At 43.9% G+C, this 15,195-nt stretch overlaps 1 protein-coding gene across 3 annotated transcripts in view; it reads left to right on the top strand.

Annotated features, from left to right (window-relative positions):
- LOC144826433 (transient receptor potential cation channel subfamily M member 7-like) overlaps positions 1-15,195 on the top strand; it is a 1,864,676-nt gene that overhangs the window by 413,700 nt on the left and 1,435,781 nt on the right. For all 3 annotated transcript variants that reach the window (XM_078684758.1, XM_078684760.1, XM_078684761.1), the window contains exon 3: positions 5,717-5,755. In XM_078684758.1, the coding sequence (XP_078540884.1) occupies positions 5,717-5,755 (39 nt within the window). The remainder of the gene's footprint in view (positions 1-5,716; positions 5,756-15,195) is intronic.

The raw sequence follows: 15,195 nt of genomic DNA, 5'->3' as shown, positions 1-15,195 counted from the left end.
AATATTTCATTACTTAGTCTCCTTGGATGGCGGTGGTGTCATTCCCTATCATTCACTCTTTAACGTAATGTATACATTTAAAGTGTATGTTTCACTCCTTGGCGCGTTTTGATGCTGAATAACAAAACTATGTTACCCAATTCAGAGCAACTCTTTTTATGTACCACAGAATGCTGAAAGGATGAGTGGGCCCGCCATTGGGATTTGAACCTTGGACCAGGGGGCCAAACAAAGATTTCTAAAATAAATGCGGTTAGTCCGCTGAGCCACCGAGCTCCTATGCCCATGCCTACTCGCAGCGTTTAGTGAGGAGACCTTTTTCAGATCAGCCATAAGCCCAGTAAAATAAGTAATCCACGTGTATTTATTTCGTTATTTACCCCTGTCTCTATCCCAGTCACTGAGGTCCCCCCACCCAGAAGCCCATTATAGATAATAGCACAGTAAGCGACATTCTTCAATTAGGTGCTTATCTACCATACATTAAAGCTCTGGGTTTTGCCTCTACCTGTGGAATTCAAACATAAAGAAGTGCAATTAAGTTTTCGTAGTAGTTCGTTTTTAGCCTATTCCCAATAAATGTGAAGTAGAATTATATTAAAAGAAACATAAACCACAAATATCTGCCTTTGAATATAGGTAACTGAGATGCCACTTATGTTAATGTACACTGTCGCTCACAGTGCTCTCCGAGCTCGGGTACTTGTTTATTGGAGACTGGGTGTGATGCAGGATGCCATCAGATCAGAGGATTTTTAGCCCCAGATGCCCTCTATGGCTATGCGGATTTGGCCACTGACAGATTCATAATCTCTCACATGGACGGTGCTGCATCTGCTTATGCCACCAGTGATGCACTTTCACGTGTAGCCATTGTGAGAAGGTGGCCTGGTATATGATGTTCACTATTGTAGTGAACACCTTGCACCAGTCCAAACAACCCTTATGGTGACGGTTGTAAGTCAACCTTATAGATCAGCTATCCTAGTGGTAGCGTGGACAGAACAGTCTTAGGCTAAAAGAATCTTGAGGGCGTGTAAAGCCAGCTGTTTTACCATATGTAACCCCTTGAATAACAAAGGACACCACACAGGATATATATGAAATATATATGCATTTATTTAGTAACACACTCCTCTGAACTCTTTATGAGATCAGAGGCCAAAGCACATAACAAGATACTTAGTCAAAATACATTAAGTTGCACAATTTACAGTTAGGCCCTAGGGGCGAAGCAAACCATATATTAAGAAAGTGGTATAAGTACCACGTCACGAGAAAAGGAAAGGCTTAGGGCCTAAGGAATCGCTGGGGCTACACTATCTGAACCTTAGTTTAGAAGTAGGAGGCCCACAGGCGGCGCGTGCAGTGTCTTTACACACACGCGAGTCAATGTTAAGTCAATGGGAACTTAGATAAAGAAGGATTTAGGACACTTCCCGGTTTAGCTAGGAGGAAACACCTAAAAACCTAGACACTTGGATAGTCAATACCCTTGGGAGCACCGAAGTACTCGCGTTACCTCACCCACAGGATGCGGGTGCATAGGTGTGAAGATGTCGGGTTTCGCCGTTGAAGCCTATGGAGACCTGGAGGAAAGATGCTGCAGGCGACCAGGAGGAAGATGTCTGGGTGGTTCCAAGGGTGGATCGAGGATGAAGAGGACCTGAAAGCAGAGGGGACAGAGTCTGGGTCACTAGCCAGTGACCGGGTGGAACCAGGAAGGAACCAGACGACGTCAAGGAGCAATCAGGTGCTGTCGTGAAGCTTGTCTCTTCAGCCACGCGGACCAGGAGGCGTCGAGGATGACCAGGTGCTGGAGGCAAGCTGTCCCACGAAGGTTCTCGCAGATGGAGGGGTCGACTGCCGTAGTGGAGTCAACAAGCCTTGGCAAAGGCAACCCACGCATGATTCAAAGAAGGCTTCTGGTGCAGACCAGCAAGGTCTGAGGTGCCTTACCTTTGCAGGGAGGCAAGGACCAGTCTGGAGCAACCAGACCAGTGAGTTGGTTCAAAAGGATTGTCGTCACAGAGGCTACTAGCCAACGGGCCAGCAACCGGACAATGCGTCAAGCAGAACACAAGCAGAAGGGCCCCACGCAGAACTCGTGGAGTGTGGAGGGCTGATCTTCGGTGCAGGTGGAGCTCGGATTCGGGGTTTCTCAGTCCCCAGTGCACAGCTTCGAGGATGCCTCAGGAGCTGCACAGTTAGCAAGTTGCAGGCTTTTCAAGATGTCCGGTCCCACGTGTCTCATCGCCTCCACGGATCTCAGCTATGCTGCAGTCGTGAAGAGAGGATCAGAGAGGTCTGGAAGTCTGGGTCTGTTTGGGCTCTGTGCTCGGGTCCTGGCGGGAGCATCGGCAAAGCAAGCCGTTGATTTGCTGGATGGTGCCTGGTTGCCCACGGTGGTCACTCCTTGGCCACGAGGGAGATTCTTCAGTCTTCAGCTTCAGCAGAACATCGAAGGTCCAGAGTTTCGTGTCAAGTTTCGATTCCAGGATTAATCTACAGTTCTAGGACTCAGCTCCTACCTTTATACAACTAAAAGGGGCTGGATTACTTTCTAGGTCCCTCCTATGGGTGGGACCAGGAAGGGGGGTGGTTACACCCCCTTTCCTTTGTCCAGTTTCGCACCAGAGCTGGAGCTGGAGTGCCCCAGCAACCGGTTTGAACTGGGGTATGCATGGAGCACCTAGTGTGCCCCAGGCAGTGTCTGTTTCTTTTCAGCCCTCCCTGTCCCAATACACAAAGTCCTGTCTGGGGTGGTACTCGCACCTCTCCAGGCAGGAAACCTATTGTCCAAACCTCCGTGACTGGAAGGACTCCCATCAGCAGGAGGTCAAACTTGTGTCTGTGGCAGCAGTGTCCATTTTGTGACGCTGGGGCTCTGGTTAACTTTAACCGGTATAGTAAGCAACAACATGTCTTCTCCCTCTAGAAGGGTGAAATGCTACCCCGGTCGCCAGAATTGGCGAGGGGGTAGTATTCCAAAGCCTATGACACCTTACACGACATGTTTAGATAAAGCCAAACCAGAGTTAGCATTTAACCGTGAGGTTCATAATGCACTTAAGAGTACATGGTATGGCAATATCATAGAACAGCTATAATGACATGGTTCCGAAAGCCGCAGACAGGCTCAGCTCATGCTAGAGCACCATCTCACACATAACCAAGCACTCTGCCTCCAGGATTGTTAAGGCCTGCCATAGGAGTGACTTATAGGTTACTGTGTGTCTATATATAAGGGTAGATATAGGAATACTATATCTAAGCAAGGGGGGATTACACGACCTTGCCCCAGCTGAGTGATCAGCCAGTTGTGTCAGTTTGAGTGGCCAGCCAGGGGTGGCATAATACATGCTGCAGCCCCTGGTAGGCCCTGGTTACACCTATGCCCTGAGTACCTAGGGTACACTTCTACAGGGGCTGACAAGGTGAACCGATTCCCAATTGTGGATGTACCTAGAGTACATGGTGTGAATTTAGAGAGAGTGCATCTGGGCTGTAGGTCTGATTAGCAGGCCCACAGCCACACCTAAGTCGAAAACCAGTAAAGCAAAAGCAAAACGTGGGGGTGACCATAGGAAGCAGACCCTACTCTCCTACAGCCATGATTGGGGTTTTTCAGCTCTAAGTCTACTGTTGATCTGAGGAACTCCAAGGCTTTAGCCCTCCTGTGTCTAACTTTCATAGTCTCTAGGGCTCAATTTTCCAAAGAACCCTCTCAGTAGTCCCCAGACTTTGACCATGGGTTACTGAAAGACCCAAAAGGCCATCCCTGTCTGAAACCCATGTCCTCCTCCTACTTGGTGACAGCCAGATTGAGAGAGATGGACTTTGGGGCAGAGCCTTTGGGGCAGAGCCCTACTAGGGTGTATGGTGGGAAGGGTCATTTCATGTTTTGTACTATTGCATTCTGAAGACTTTGACTATTCCTACCACCCCTCTTTTTGTCCAGTTTCATCCAAGGCCAATCAAGGAGATCCCGAGCATCTTTCCATCCCTTACCTCCTGGATAGTGCCACAAGGCAAACAACAGTTTCAATTTGGGAATGGGATGTGGTGCAGTCACAGCTCAAGACCCAGCAACCCAAGAGAAGAGGGCGGAAGGAGACCAGTGAAAGTGTGCATATTGCCAGCTTTACAGGCAGGGGTTGCAGTGACCGAAACCGTAGTTTGAGTAGACATGGGATAAACAATCACCAGCTTGGAAATTTGAGTACAACACATGTTTTGAGGACTTGCTCATGCATGTATGAGGGGTAAGCTCTGATCACACCAAGTAAGCCTTGCGTGACCGACCCTTCCGGAAGCTTAAATAGGTATAAATAATGTCAGGACACGTTTATAAAAGGTGCGGAAATGATTGACTATTTTTTTTAACGTATAGAAAGAATAAAAATGAGTGAACCCTGGTATTAGCTTTAATAGAAGTTGGCGCACAGGGCATTTGTGACTCTAGATCGAGACAGTTGTACCTTTCTTGCAGAGGTAATTCTGTCAACAGGAGAGAGTCATACTTCTATTGATCAACTTGCAGCCATCCATCATTGTTTGATTGTCATTCATGATTTTTGGAGTTACGCCATTGCACAGACTCGAGGACAATTAACTGATGCAGCAGTTAGATGAGCCTGGTAAGCTCTGAGCTAGAGTTGCACTTTATTACCACCCTATCCCCTTACCCACCACTGAACCCTAAAACGCCATTGCCACCCTATACCCTTACCCACTCTTAAACCCTAAAGAACACCCTTCCCACCCAACCCAACCCTAAAATCACCCTTACCACCCTTTACCCTTACCCTAACCTCCCCTAAACCCTCTTATCACCTTATACCCCTACCCACCACTAAACCCTAAAAACATCCCTACCACCCAATACCCTTACCCACCCCATAATCCGAAAGAGACTCTTGCCATCCTATCCCCTTACCCTCCCATTAACCTTAAAACATCCTTACCACCCAATACCCTTACCAACTCAAAATCCTAAAATTATCCATACCAAACTATACCCGTACCCACCCCTTAACCCTCAAATCTATATATTTAAACACACGCATTTACCTTAAATATTTTTAGCGTCAGGGTAAAGGCAAATGCCTGCTCCAGGTGTCGTGGTACAGGTATTGTGGTAAAGGCACGGCGTGGTAAAGACCGTGTGGTAAAGGCTGCCTCTCGAGGGCAGGGGAAGACAGGAAGCTAGGGCGCGAAGGAGAGGAGGTGAGCGGAGAAATCTCTGCCTACAGCGCTTATTTTAGCTACCTCTGTCAGATACGATGTAATATTGCTCTGATTGTCTGATTTTTTTAGAAGTCCCTGTTTTATTTAGGCCATAACATGCCCCCTGTATAGGGCTGTCTGGAGAGAGTTATATCGAAATCACTTATCTACCTATGATCCACGCAGTCAATCATACACACACTACTCATGCATTCACCCACTTACCTATTTATTGACCCATCAACCTATTCTTCCAGCCAGGTACCCACTAATTTGCTCATCCATCCTTTCGAACACCCACGCGCACTCATTCAATGAAGATGTCCTTCCACTTATTAAAAATAATCCGAGCTATTGCCTTTGTGATTGATTGTTTTACTAATGCTGAAAACTAGGCAAGGGCCTCTTGGAAATGGTGCAGATTATACAGTTATGTTCGAAGAGGTGTGATTTGAAGTGTTAATATCTCGTATTTTCAATTTTTCAGGTGCCTTCCAGGATGTCAGATTTGTCAGCAACTTGTCAGGTAGGAAGGGATTTATTTTAATTTTAATACACTGAAAAAGAACGTGAAGATACTGGGCCATATGCTTGTACATAGAGAGAAATCGTGTGTGTGTCCTGTTGCTCTTATAATGTCTCAAGTTAAGACCAAGAGGTTCACTGGAGCGGATGGTTCCTTGTAGATACTCATTGGTGGAGGTCGAGGAAAGCAGGTTACCTTTTCCAGCCACCATTTGTTCAATGTCAAGATATTCGTCGCAGTGAGAAAACAGTGCGTTCACGGCTCAAAGCTTAAACAGCTAAACTGTTTAAGGTAAATTCACCATCTACACCAGAAACCCTGCCAATATGGTCCAGTTTTTGGCAGTACTAGTCGTGCAGGGTACAAGTCCTAAACAAGTAGTTGCAATGCAATCGGTCTCGCCTTTGGGGCCTTATGTTTTTAGCTATGCAGCACATTAACCTGGGTACTGAAACATGTACTGTTCTTTACCATGGAGGGAAAGTAAGCACCAAACTACATGACACGCCAGGTATGGGAACACATGGAGAGAAATATTGCCTTTCAGCGGGAAATGGTATAGTCCAAGCCTCTGTTCTTAATATAAAATCGGGGCCTTCAGTGGTCAAATCACTGAAAATACAAGAGTTGAAAAACATATTGTCTACGGGTGCTCGTGGAAGACAATTTCTATGGACTGGAATCTATAAAATGCTAAAGTGATTCTGGTATTTTACTGACCTCTGCTGGTCGTTTTCTATCAAGAAAGTTAAATAGAGGTATTTGCCAGAAAAAAAGAAAGTACCTCAGCAGAGAACAATTCTGGTATTTTACTGACCTCTACTAGTCGTTTTCGATCAAGACAGTTAAATAGAGGCAGTTGAAAAGAAAAAAAAGTCTCTAAGCGGAAGGAGGCAAGTCCAAGGGCTGCTCTCCAGAGCCCACAAAGTACCTACACATATAAGTATATACTAAAGTATATACGAGAGGTCTCGAATTAAAAAACATAAGTTAATCTTCTTCCTTATAAGGACGGGAGTGTCATATAAGTTACAGGAAGCCACCTGGTGGGCTGTGGGCGAGTGGACTGCTTTTAGGAGGAGGGACCCAAGAATCCTCAACCCACCCAGCCCTGGGTGTAGCACAATGTTCTCCTAAGCACATACATGACCCGTTGCTGTAGAGATGCTACGGCCCTGAGTATCGTGCCAGGCCCTAATACGTTGGAATGTTTCAGGATGTTTTTGCGCTCAGGGCTGCAAGTAAAGTTAATCAATTTGTGGAAAACGGATTTGGAAATTAACGTGCCTTAAAACTTTGAGGAATAATAAAATAAATACCCTACCTCTAAAAGTGAAAGAGGGTTTGCATGTGGTGGCATGATTGGAACGGTAGTAAAACACTCTCTCTCTTCCTGTCTAATAAAGCATCTCTGTACCTGAAGCATTTTATCAGACTGCAGAAGAAAGATATGTATATGGAATGCTGCAGAGCTGCCTCATAAACTGTTACATTATTTCACAAGTTTTAGTGAATTGGTTGAGTCAATGCTTATGTTTTGAGAAGCTCCAATGTAGTGGAAAGGCTAACAACATTTCATATTTTAAATAATCACGTTTTATGATAACATTTTCTTCTACATGTTTCTAGAAAAGTCAGATTCACTCTTTGAAAGTTTTATTTCATGCATTTTTTAAAAAGGCCATTTTTTTCCAAGTGGACGAAGGGATTGTAAGCACTGTATTGTTCACGCCATTATCGGAAATGTAATTGGACACTTTGCATAGATTTTCAGTGCACATGAATTTGGAACCACATTTGCACCTACCGACAGGTTCAAAACTGATTGTGCAGCAGTGGCATGTGCTTTTCCATTGGGTGCTCAGTGCTTGCCGTGCGAGAGTGCAAATTTATGCATAATTTCTAATGTTTCAAATATGATACATCTCTGATCGGACGGTGTTTGTTTTCCTAGTTGGGCGCACGGGGCTCATGTGCATTCCTAATAAAGGCAGTTCAGGGAAGGAACGGTTGAATGAAAACAGCCTGCGAATAGCTTCATCTTTGTGCAGTGTGCTTCCACGTGTGAGGGGTCAACACCAATGTTCCCTCCAATTGTTTTCCTCTGTGTGCAACAGTGTAGGGTCTCTGTGCGCTGCAGCTATGGCTATGTGCGCAGGAACCAGACCGCGCGCGTGAGTGCAACGCCAAAAATCACTCCAAACTTTTGCTTAAAAAAGTGAAAAGGCGTTGCATTTCCACAAATACAGCACCACGTTAAGGGTCTTAAGGCAGGTTTGCAATTTGGATACACACGCCATGACATGAATTGGTGACACAGGCAAGTACACTTCGAGTTTAGAAAAGCACAAGACTCCAATGGTGGTACCATCATAAGATCTTACTGCTGTAAGGTGGAATGTTACTTGCTGTATTATAAATCTGGATGTAGAGACAAAAAGATGCAGCAAATTACCAATTTCCACTCTTGCCTGTCTCTGCTTTCTCCTTTTGTGCCTGTTTTACTGTCTTTCTCTTCCTTCTTCTTTCCAGCTGGTGTGTTTGTCTCTCTCTCTCTCTTGATCGCGGTCAATACGAGATGAGGAAAAATAAATTCCAGTCCCCAAAAAAGGAGTGAGGGTGAGACCACCGGCTCAAATTAACCACTGGGCACATGTAACAAAGAAAAAAATGTAAAATGTAATGGGTATTATCATCTTCCTTTAAAGACAGTGAAGGGTTGTAGTGATAGGATAGTAAATTATGAAGCCCCAAGGAGGAGCCGTTTACACGTCACCTAAACCCTGCGATGGCATTGTAGCACCACACCACAACATGAATAAAAATCTGTAGTTTCCATTGGTTGAAATGTTTAATTTCCAAAAATACAAGTGGGACGTTCGAATGGTTTGTTAATGCCCACAGAAAACACATGGTTTATGTCCGGTGGCTCGCCTGTTTTACTATGGCATGAAACTGATGTGGTATCAAACGTATGTAAAAAGCATTAAGTTGCAAACTATTGGTAGTTAACAGTGGCACATTTTTTAAAAAAAAAGATACATTTCTTTCTGTTAATCATTATGTGGAGATTGTGTGTTTTTTGATTTTTAAATTGCTTTTTTAAATGCATATTTAGCTGGCTGGAGGGGAGATTTCATGCTGGCTTCCTGTAGTGTTAAACAAGAGACACCCAGCGGCAAAGAAAGTTCTTTTTTTTTCTTCACTTTTTAGAGACAGAGTAGGAGGTTACTCCGGTTGCCTGTAAAGCTCTTTATTCAGACCATAATCTGCCTCAAAGAACTGTGAGAGGGCAGGTAAAGGAGATTTTTAGAAATGCTGGCTGAACAAAGAGGAAAAAACTAAATCTCAGTGATGTGTTTAGCTTACTACACCACTCCTAGCACCCAATGACATGCAAGGACTGCTCGCCACTGGACATCTGATGCATAAACAGGGTGGCCGTGTGGCTGCATGTCACCATATGTTTCCAGACACACACTTACTTTGCCCACCATCCTGGGAGACCTGGAACATAATTCTATCCTGGGCCTAAAAAGGGGTTCCCCAGCTGCAGTGTTGTTGTGTTTTTACAAACAAGGTAAAAACAAGTAATCCCTTGCATTATTCAAAGAGCCAACAACAAAAAGCTCAACTCACATTGGAGTCATACTTTTAGGTGAGTACAGTACTACAGTCAATGCAATAGACTCCCACAAAACTTTTTTACCATTTATATTCTGACACTCAAAACTTATTACAAAACCTCTTTTTATTTAAAAAAAGCCTTTTTTTTTTACAAATTACAATATTTTATCAAAAATTATCACATGTATTGTATGTCACCAAACTCATAAAAAACAATTTTTGTTTTAAAAACCACACAAAACGTAAAAAGGCTTTTTAAATAAAAAGAGGTTTTGTGATGCATTTTGTGTGTCAGAATATAAATGGTAAGAACGTTTTGTGGGAGTCTATTGCATGGACTGTAACTGTAACTCACCTAAAGGTATGACTCAGATGTGAGTTGAGCTTTGTTATTGGCTCTTTGCATAATCCAAGGGATTTCTTGTTTTTTACTTGCTAATAGTACCATATTCCCTTGTTTAACACAAGGGGTCCCTCATTTCTTATATATGTATTTTTCCAAACCCCATTGCAATGGCAACCTTCTCTTTTAACATTCTGCCTTCAGTACCAAAAAACACAGAATCAGGGCAGCACTCTTGGGGAGTGGATATGTGGTGAGTGACTCCAGTACGGGTAGATCAGATGAGTCGCATGTCTGGTGAGTAGGCCGGCCCAAAGTGAAACTAGATCAAATAATAGTATTACGGAGATGCAAGCAAGAAAGGGGAAGGGCAGAAAACAAAACTATTAAAAAAACTGAAAATTGAAGGGAGTATGCTAAATCGAATACAATAATATTACAGTTTCCTAATACGTTTTAGAAAGTCAACAATTTATATAAATGCTCCTCAAAACAAGCGAAGATTAGCGTTGATTTTTCTTTATTCTGAAGCATATATTCAATTCAGTCAGCTTCCAGAAGACGCAACAATTTATATCACATAAAACCAAAATTAACAAACTAACAGGCAACGCGTTTCGTCCCCATCCGGGACATCATCAAGGCTTCTAGTCTAAGGCCATCTTTATCATCCAGCAAGAAGTGTGATCTTCGTGTTCAAATAATAGCTAAAAAGCTCCTCTAATTCGCTGTCCTCCAGGATGTTTAGATACAATATTAATGCCTGCGAATGTATGTAATTCGGTTCCGATATCCCTTTTAATAGTCTCTAGTTCAAACAACGAGTACACCTAAGCCACAATTCTAGATATCCTAGCAAAAAATATATAATGCGTTTATCAATCTGTGATCCAATCACGTGCTGCGTGTGCTGCTGTCCAAGCTCCAAACAACATTCAAGTCCAACTTGGCTAAATGTATCCAGTCACCTGATGAATATGCCACTGTATCCAATAATCACTGTCAATAATCATGTATTCCGTCGTCTCTGCCCTAATCCTGGCTCCCGGTCCGATAAATCCGGAATACCAGAAAACAAAGCTGGTTTATTTAGTGTAGATGCTCAGCCCAAGCAACATTCAGCTTGGCCAATCCACCTCCTATAAAAAAACTGAGGCAAAATAAAATCGTTGTGCAATGAACAAAAAACCCAACAATAATCCAATGTGTTTAAAACCCAACATGCTCCTGTGTATACGTCCTGGTTTAAAAACAAACTCCCAAAATGTATCTATGTATTAAGTAGGTTAACTACTATGATCATCAATCTAATCGCACAAATGTGGGGGCGGGTGGGAGGAACCAACAGGGGATGTAAGACCGTCGTGCTACATACAACACACAGGCCATAGGCACCACCAAACTGAGACTGTCCAGCAGCCTCTGTGGCGGCCCTCACTGGAAAGCCAAATAGAGCAAGGCTGAGGGCTAATTGTGGGCCATTGTGAAAATATTCCTGTTAATGGCAGCGTAGTAGGGTGCTGCAATTAACAGGAATACATTCACAAGTGCCCACAATCAGCCCTCAGCCACGCTCCATTAAGAGAAGAAATGCAGCAAGCCCAAAAGCACGACGTGCGCTTTACACGTGGTGCTTTTGAACTTGATGCATGCCTTTTCTTAATAGAGCGCGGCTGTGGGCTGATTTTGTGCACTTGTGAATATATTCCTGTTAATTGCAGCACCCTACTGCGCTGCAATTAACAGGAATATTTTCACAATGGCCCACAATCAGCCAGCAGCCATGGCTCATTAAGAAAGAAAAGTAGCAAGTGCAGGAGACACTTGCTTTAAAACTCGACCCTGGAACCTCAAAATGACTGTTTTTCGCGAATGTGCGCGCGCTTCACTAGGGGCAATGCGCGCTCGGGGTCACTGAGGTGTACCGGCGCGCAGCTTGCAGGGAACACTGGTCAACACCACTAGACCTGCCAGCGCAGCAAAGCTCACAGTTGACCATCCCTAAAGGGCTTAGGTGCTCAATAAAAATAAAACAAATTACTTGCGACTCTGATACATATGACTTAAAAATCACAAATGACTAAACAATGTACAATTATAAATGTTAGAAATATACACACATATACACGTGGGAATAATGGAGGGCTGTCTGTGTTTCAATGGCGGCAATAGAGCAGGAAGGGGAAAGGGTTGAATTAGAGCTACGGGTTAGTAGATCAACTGACTTGGACGATACTCTCTCTATTTGACGCACTGTGTGAACTTGTCCAATATCGTCATCCGCTTCATTGGCCTTGGTTTCCACTGGTTTATTATTGAGAACGGTGGGAGGCACTAAACACCTGGCACTAGGCTATGTGTATATGAAGCCTGAAGACAATGACAGTGCACTGGCCCCCAATGACCTCCCACCCACCACTCTGCTTCCTCCTGTGGCTCAGACTCACTGGTTGGATACATTAACTCGGGTACGACAGATGCTCAGTACAGCAAGGAACCCTCTCATTGGCTTTGGGAACAGTCCATTTGACAGATGAAATTTTGATCCACTGCCTTTAGGCCAGCTGGAGTTGTGATGTAAACTTAAATAAGCATTTGCAATGCAATAGGACTCGCATTTACGCAAGACCTATTGCATGGCATCACGGACAACGGGAGGGGGGGAAGCAAGGGCAACGGGAGTGAGGGTGGGGGAAGGGCGAGAAGGGGGCAAAAAGGCACGGACAAAGTAGTGCTCACAGTCTAAATGACACGTACCGTACCGTGTAACACTCGAGGTAAAGGGGCCAGTAGCCATGGGAACGTACAAAGGACGATATGGCCATAATAAGGAGGGACTAACAAGCCTCATAATCAATCAGAAGGTAGCATTTATGAAAGACAATGACACAAGCCAATTAAAAACATGGGTGGAGAGTGGGCAGAGCTTCCACTCCATAATCCATGCCTCACAGAGCAAGCAGCGCATGCGGGCTGCCACTATAGGCTCTACCTAAAAATGAAATGGGGGTACTAATCAGATTAGGCGGTATGCAAGTCAAAGCATGACATGTGCCATTACAGTGCATGATGTCATGACGCGTGGCATTGCACGTGACATGATAGGAAGTGACCTCACTGGATGTGACATCACAAGCCATGACATTAGATATTAAGACCTCATACATGTTTATCATGTATATAATGAGTACATTTCAGCACATTAGGAGATTTGGCGTCTGAGTTGTGCCAAAAAAGTGGCGCAACCCCGATGCAAAATCTGGGCCTCAACTAATGTATTTATTTTTTTAGACCCCATCGCAAAGAAATTGGCAACAAGGAGAAGCATGGCAGTAGATCTGTTCTGCTTAATTGGCTGCAAAGCTTGCATTTTCTAATATGTTATTGGTTAAGGCAGCTGCTGTAAAGGAGCCCAGTAAATCTCAGGGAATAGTAATAATGGTGAGATAACTCTGGAGATGAATGCGTTTGTTGGAGAGATCTGTGTATTGTGAAGTCCCAGATTTAAATCATAGTAGCATAGCGGGTTAATGCGTCTTCGGAAAAGCACATCACGTAACATGCAGATGACAGATTTTTATTTTATGTAGATGGAAAAGTGGGTTACTGCTATTAAAACCGAGACCCTTTGTTACCTGCAGTTCCTAAATTGTAAACCTTGTAATATAGAACAGTGAGGCTATGAAGGACATGTGACTCCTGCACCTTGTAACCTTGTCTCATGTAACTCGCCTTGTACATTGATTTACACATGAACATGATTTATTGTCAATGTACAATGTGTATAGAGCTCTGACACCCCGCATTGGGGTGTATAGCGCTATAAAAGAAATAAAATGGTACTATTGAAAATCTTATTTGTGTAAATACTGGGACATATCAACACACCTGACATTCTTACAGTGGATGCATCTCTTACATACAAGTACTGAACAAAGGCAAAAGCATGCCTCTCTTAAGTACCTGTGAAGAGATAAGCTGTGTGCCTGTGTTTCCTCTGTGTGGCATTTACTTGTAAGTTTAAGGTTCCAGCCTGAAGTTAGTTAGAATATTCAAACAAAAGGAGGCCTAATGGCCCCTTAACTTTGGCCCAGCTGGAGTTAAAAAAAAAAAGTTCTCCCTCGATGCCTGCACGTTTCTGTTGGAAATGGAAAGCAGACAACGTACAGGCGCTGCTGTATGTGTCCCAGTGTCTGAAAATGACACAGGACAAGTTCAGCATATTTCTGTGGGGCCCAACTTCTTGGCAGGGAGGGATGCAGGTACACGGCGTCCACCCTGTGAAAATAGTGGGTGGACGCTGTGTACCTGCATGTACCCTGACTTTTGCCCTGTACTAGTGTGTGTTCTCAGGTCGAATCGCGGTTGGTCATTGGATGGCTGCTGAAAGCCCACACAGTTGTAATTTTATGGTAACAGCAAGGTTGCCACTAATGTGGAAAATGGATGTGGAACACCATAAACGTCCCCATGATCACAATGAACAAAACATGTTTAGGTAAAAAAAAAATAATGTGACGTGCTAATGTACAATTTTGAAACAGTCCTGTGAACAATCCACAGGAGTAAATGTACTGTGAATGTAGATTCCCATGAGGACTCCTGTAAATTCTCGTTATCCCTCAACCAAAAAGTCTAAAATCTACTCAAATCATATAAATAAGCCATGAAGAATGGTTTTTAAAAAAAAAAATAGATTCACAAATGTAAAGTTGCACTTTTGTGTAAGTTTGCGATTTATTTTCCTATTCACTAAGGTAAATTACTAGTAGTATATTTACGACTGCGGAGTCTCCGCACTGGTGGCGAAGACGCCACACTTAAAAAGATAGGACAGTCCTGCTGAGCAGGGCCAGACTTGGACTGGCCGTAGGGGGCATAGGGCGTTTCCCTGGTGGGCCACAAGGGTGGGGGCTGGTTTTGGACCCCTGGGGGGCTGTTTTTGTTACTGAGGGCCAGTTTTGCAACATAGTTGCAATATCGCCCCCTGTAACAAAAGCAGCTGCAGTCTTTCCCATGTGCAACCCCTCCCCATCCCGCGACCGATCCGACTCAATTGCCAGGGCCAGTTTGCATTCCCAGTCTGGCCCTGGTGCTGATTCTCTGCCACAATAGTGGAATCTTCGCAGGAATAATACTTCTACTCATAAAATATCTTTGTGAATCAGAAAAAAACGTAAACTTACACAAAAGTGCAAGTTTACCTTTATAAATCACTGTGCTTAACTTGAGCCAATAGTTTCTGGTGCTCTGCACTGGCACTAAATTACCGGAACCTGCACTTATGACACCTGACACATGGTGGCGCTGTTAGTGTAATTTAAAGATGAGCTGAAAAACATTTGTTTGTTAATTCAAAATACATTGAAAACAACCAATATCTGCCTCCCAAGCCATTTTTTAAAGCTTTGGTGGCCTCGAACAGTCTGAATTGTCAAACTTGTAGCAGTGTGATGGTTAGTAGTTGTGT

The sequence above is a fragment of the Lissotriton helveticus genome, chromosome 3_2 (assembly GCF_964261635.1).
Source record: "Lissotriton helveticus chromosome 3_2, aLisHel1.1, whole genome shotgun sequence".
Taxonomy (NCBI): Eukaryota; Metazoa; Chordata; class Amphibia; order Caudata; family Salamandridae; genus Lissotriton; species Lissotriton helveticus.
The sequence above is the reverse complement of the archived record's forward strand: the minus strand, read 5'-3'. Positions and strand labels throughout refer to the sequence as shown.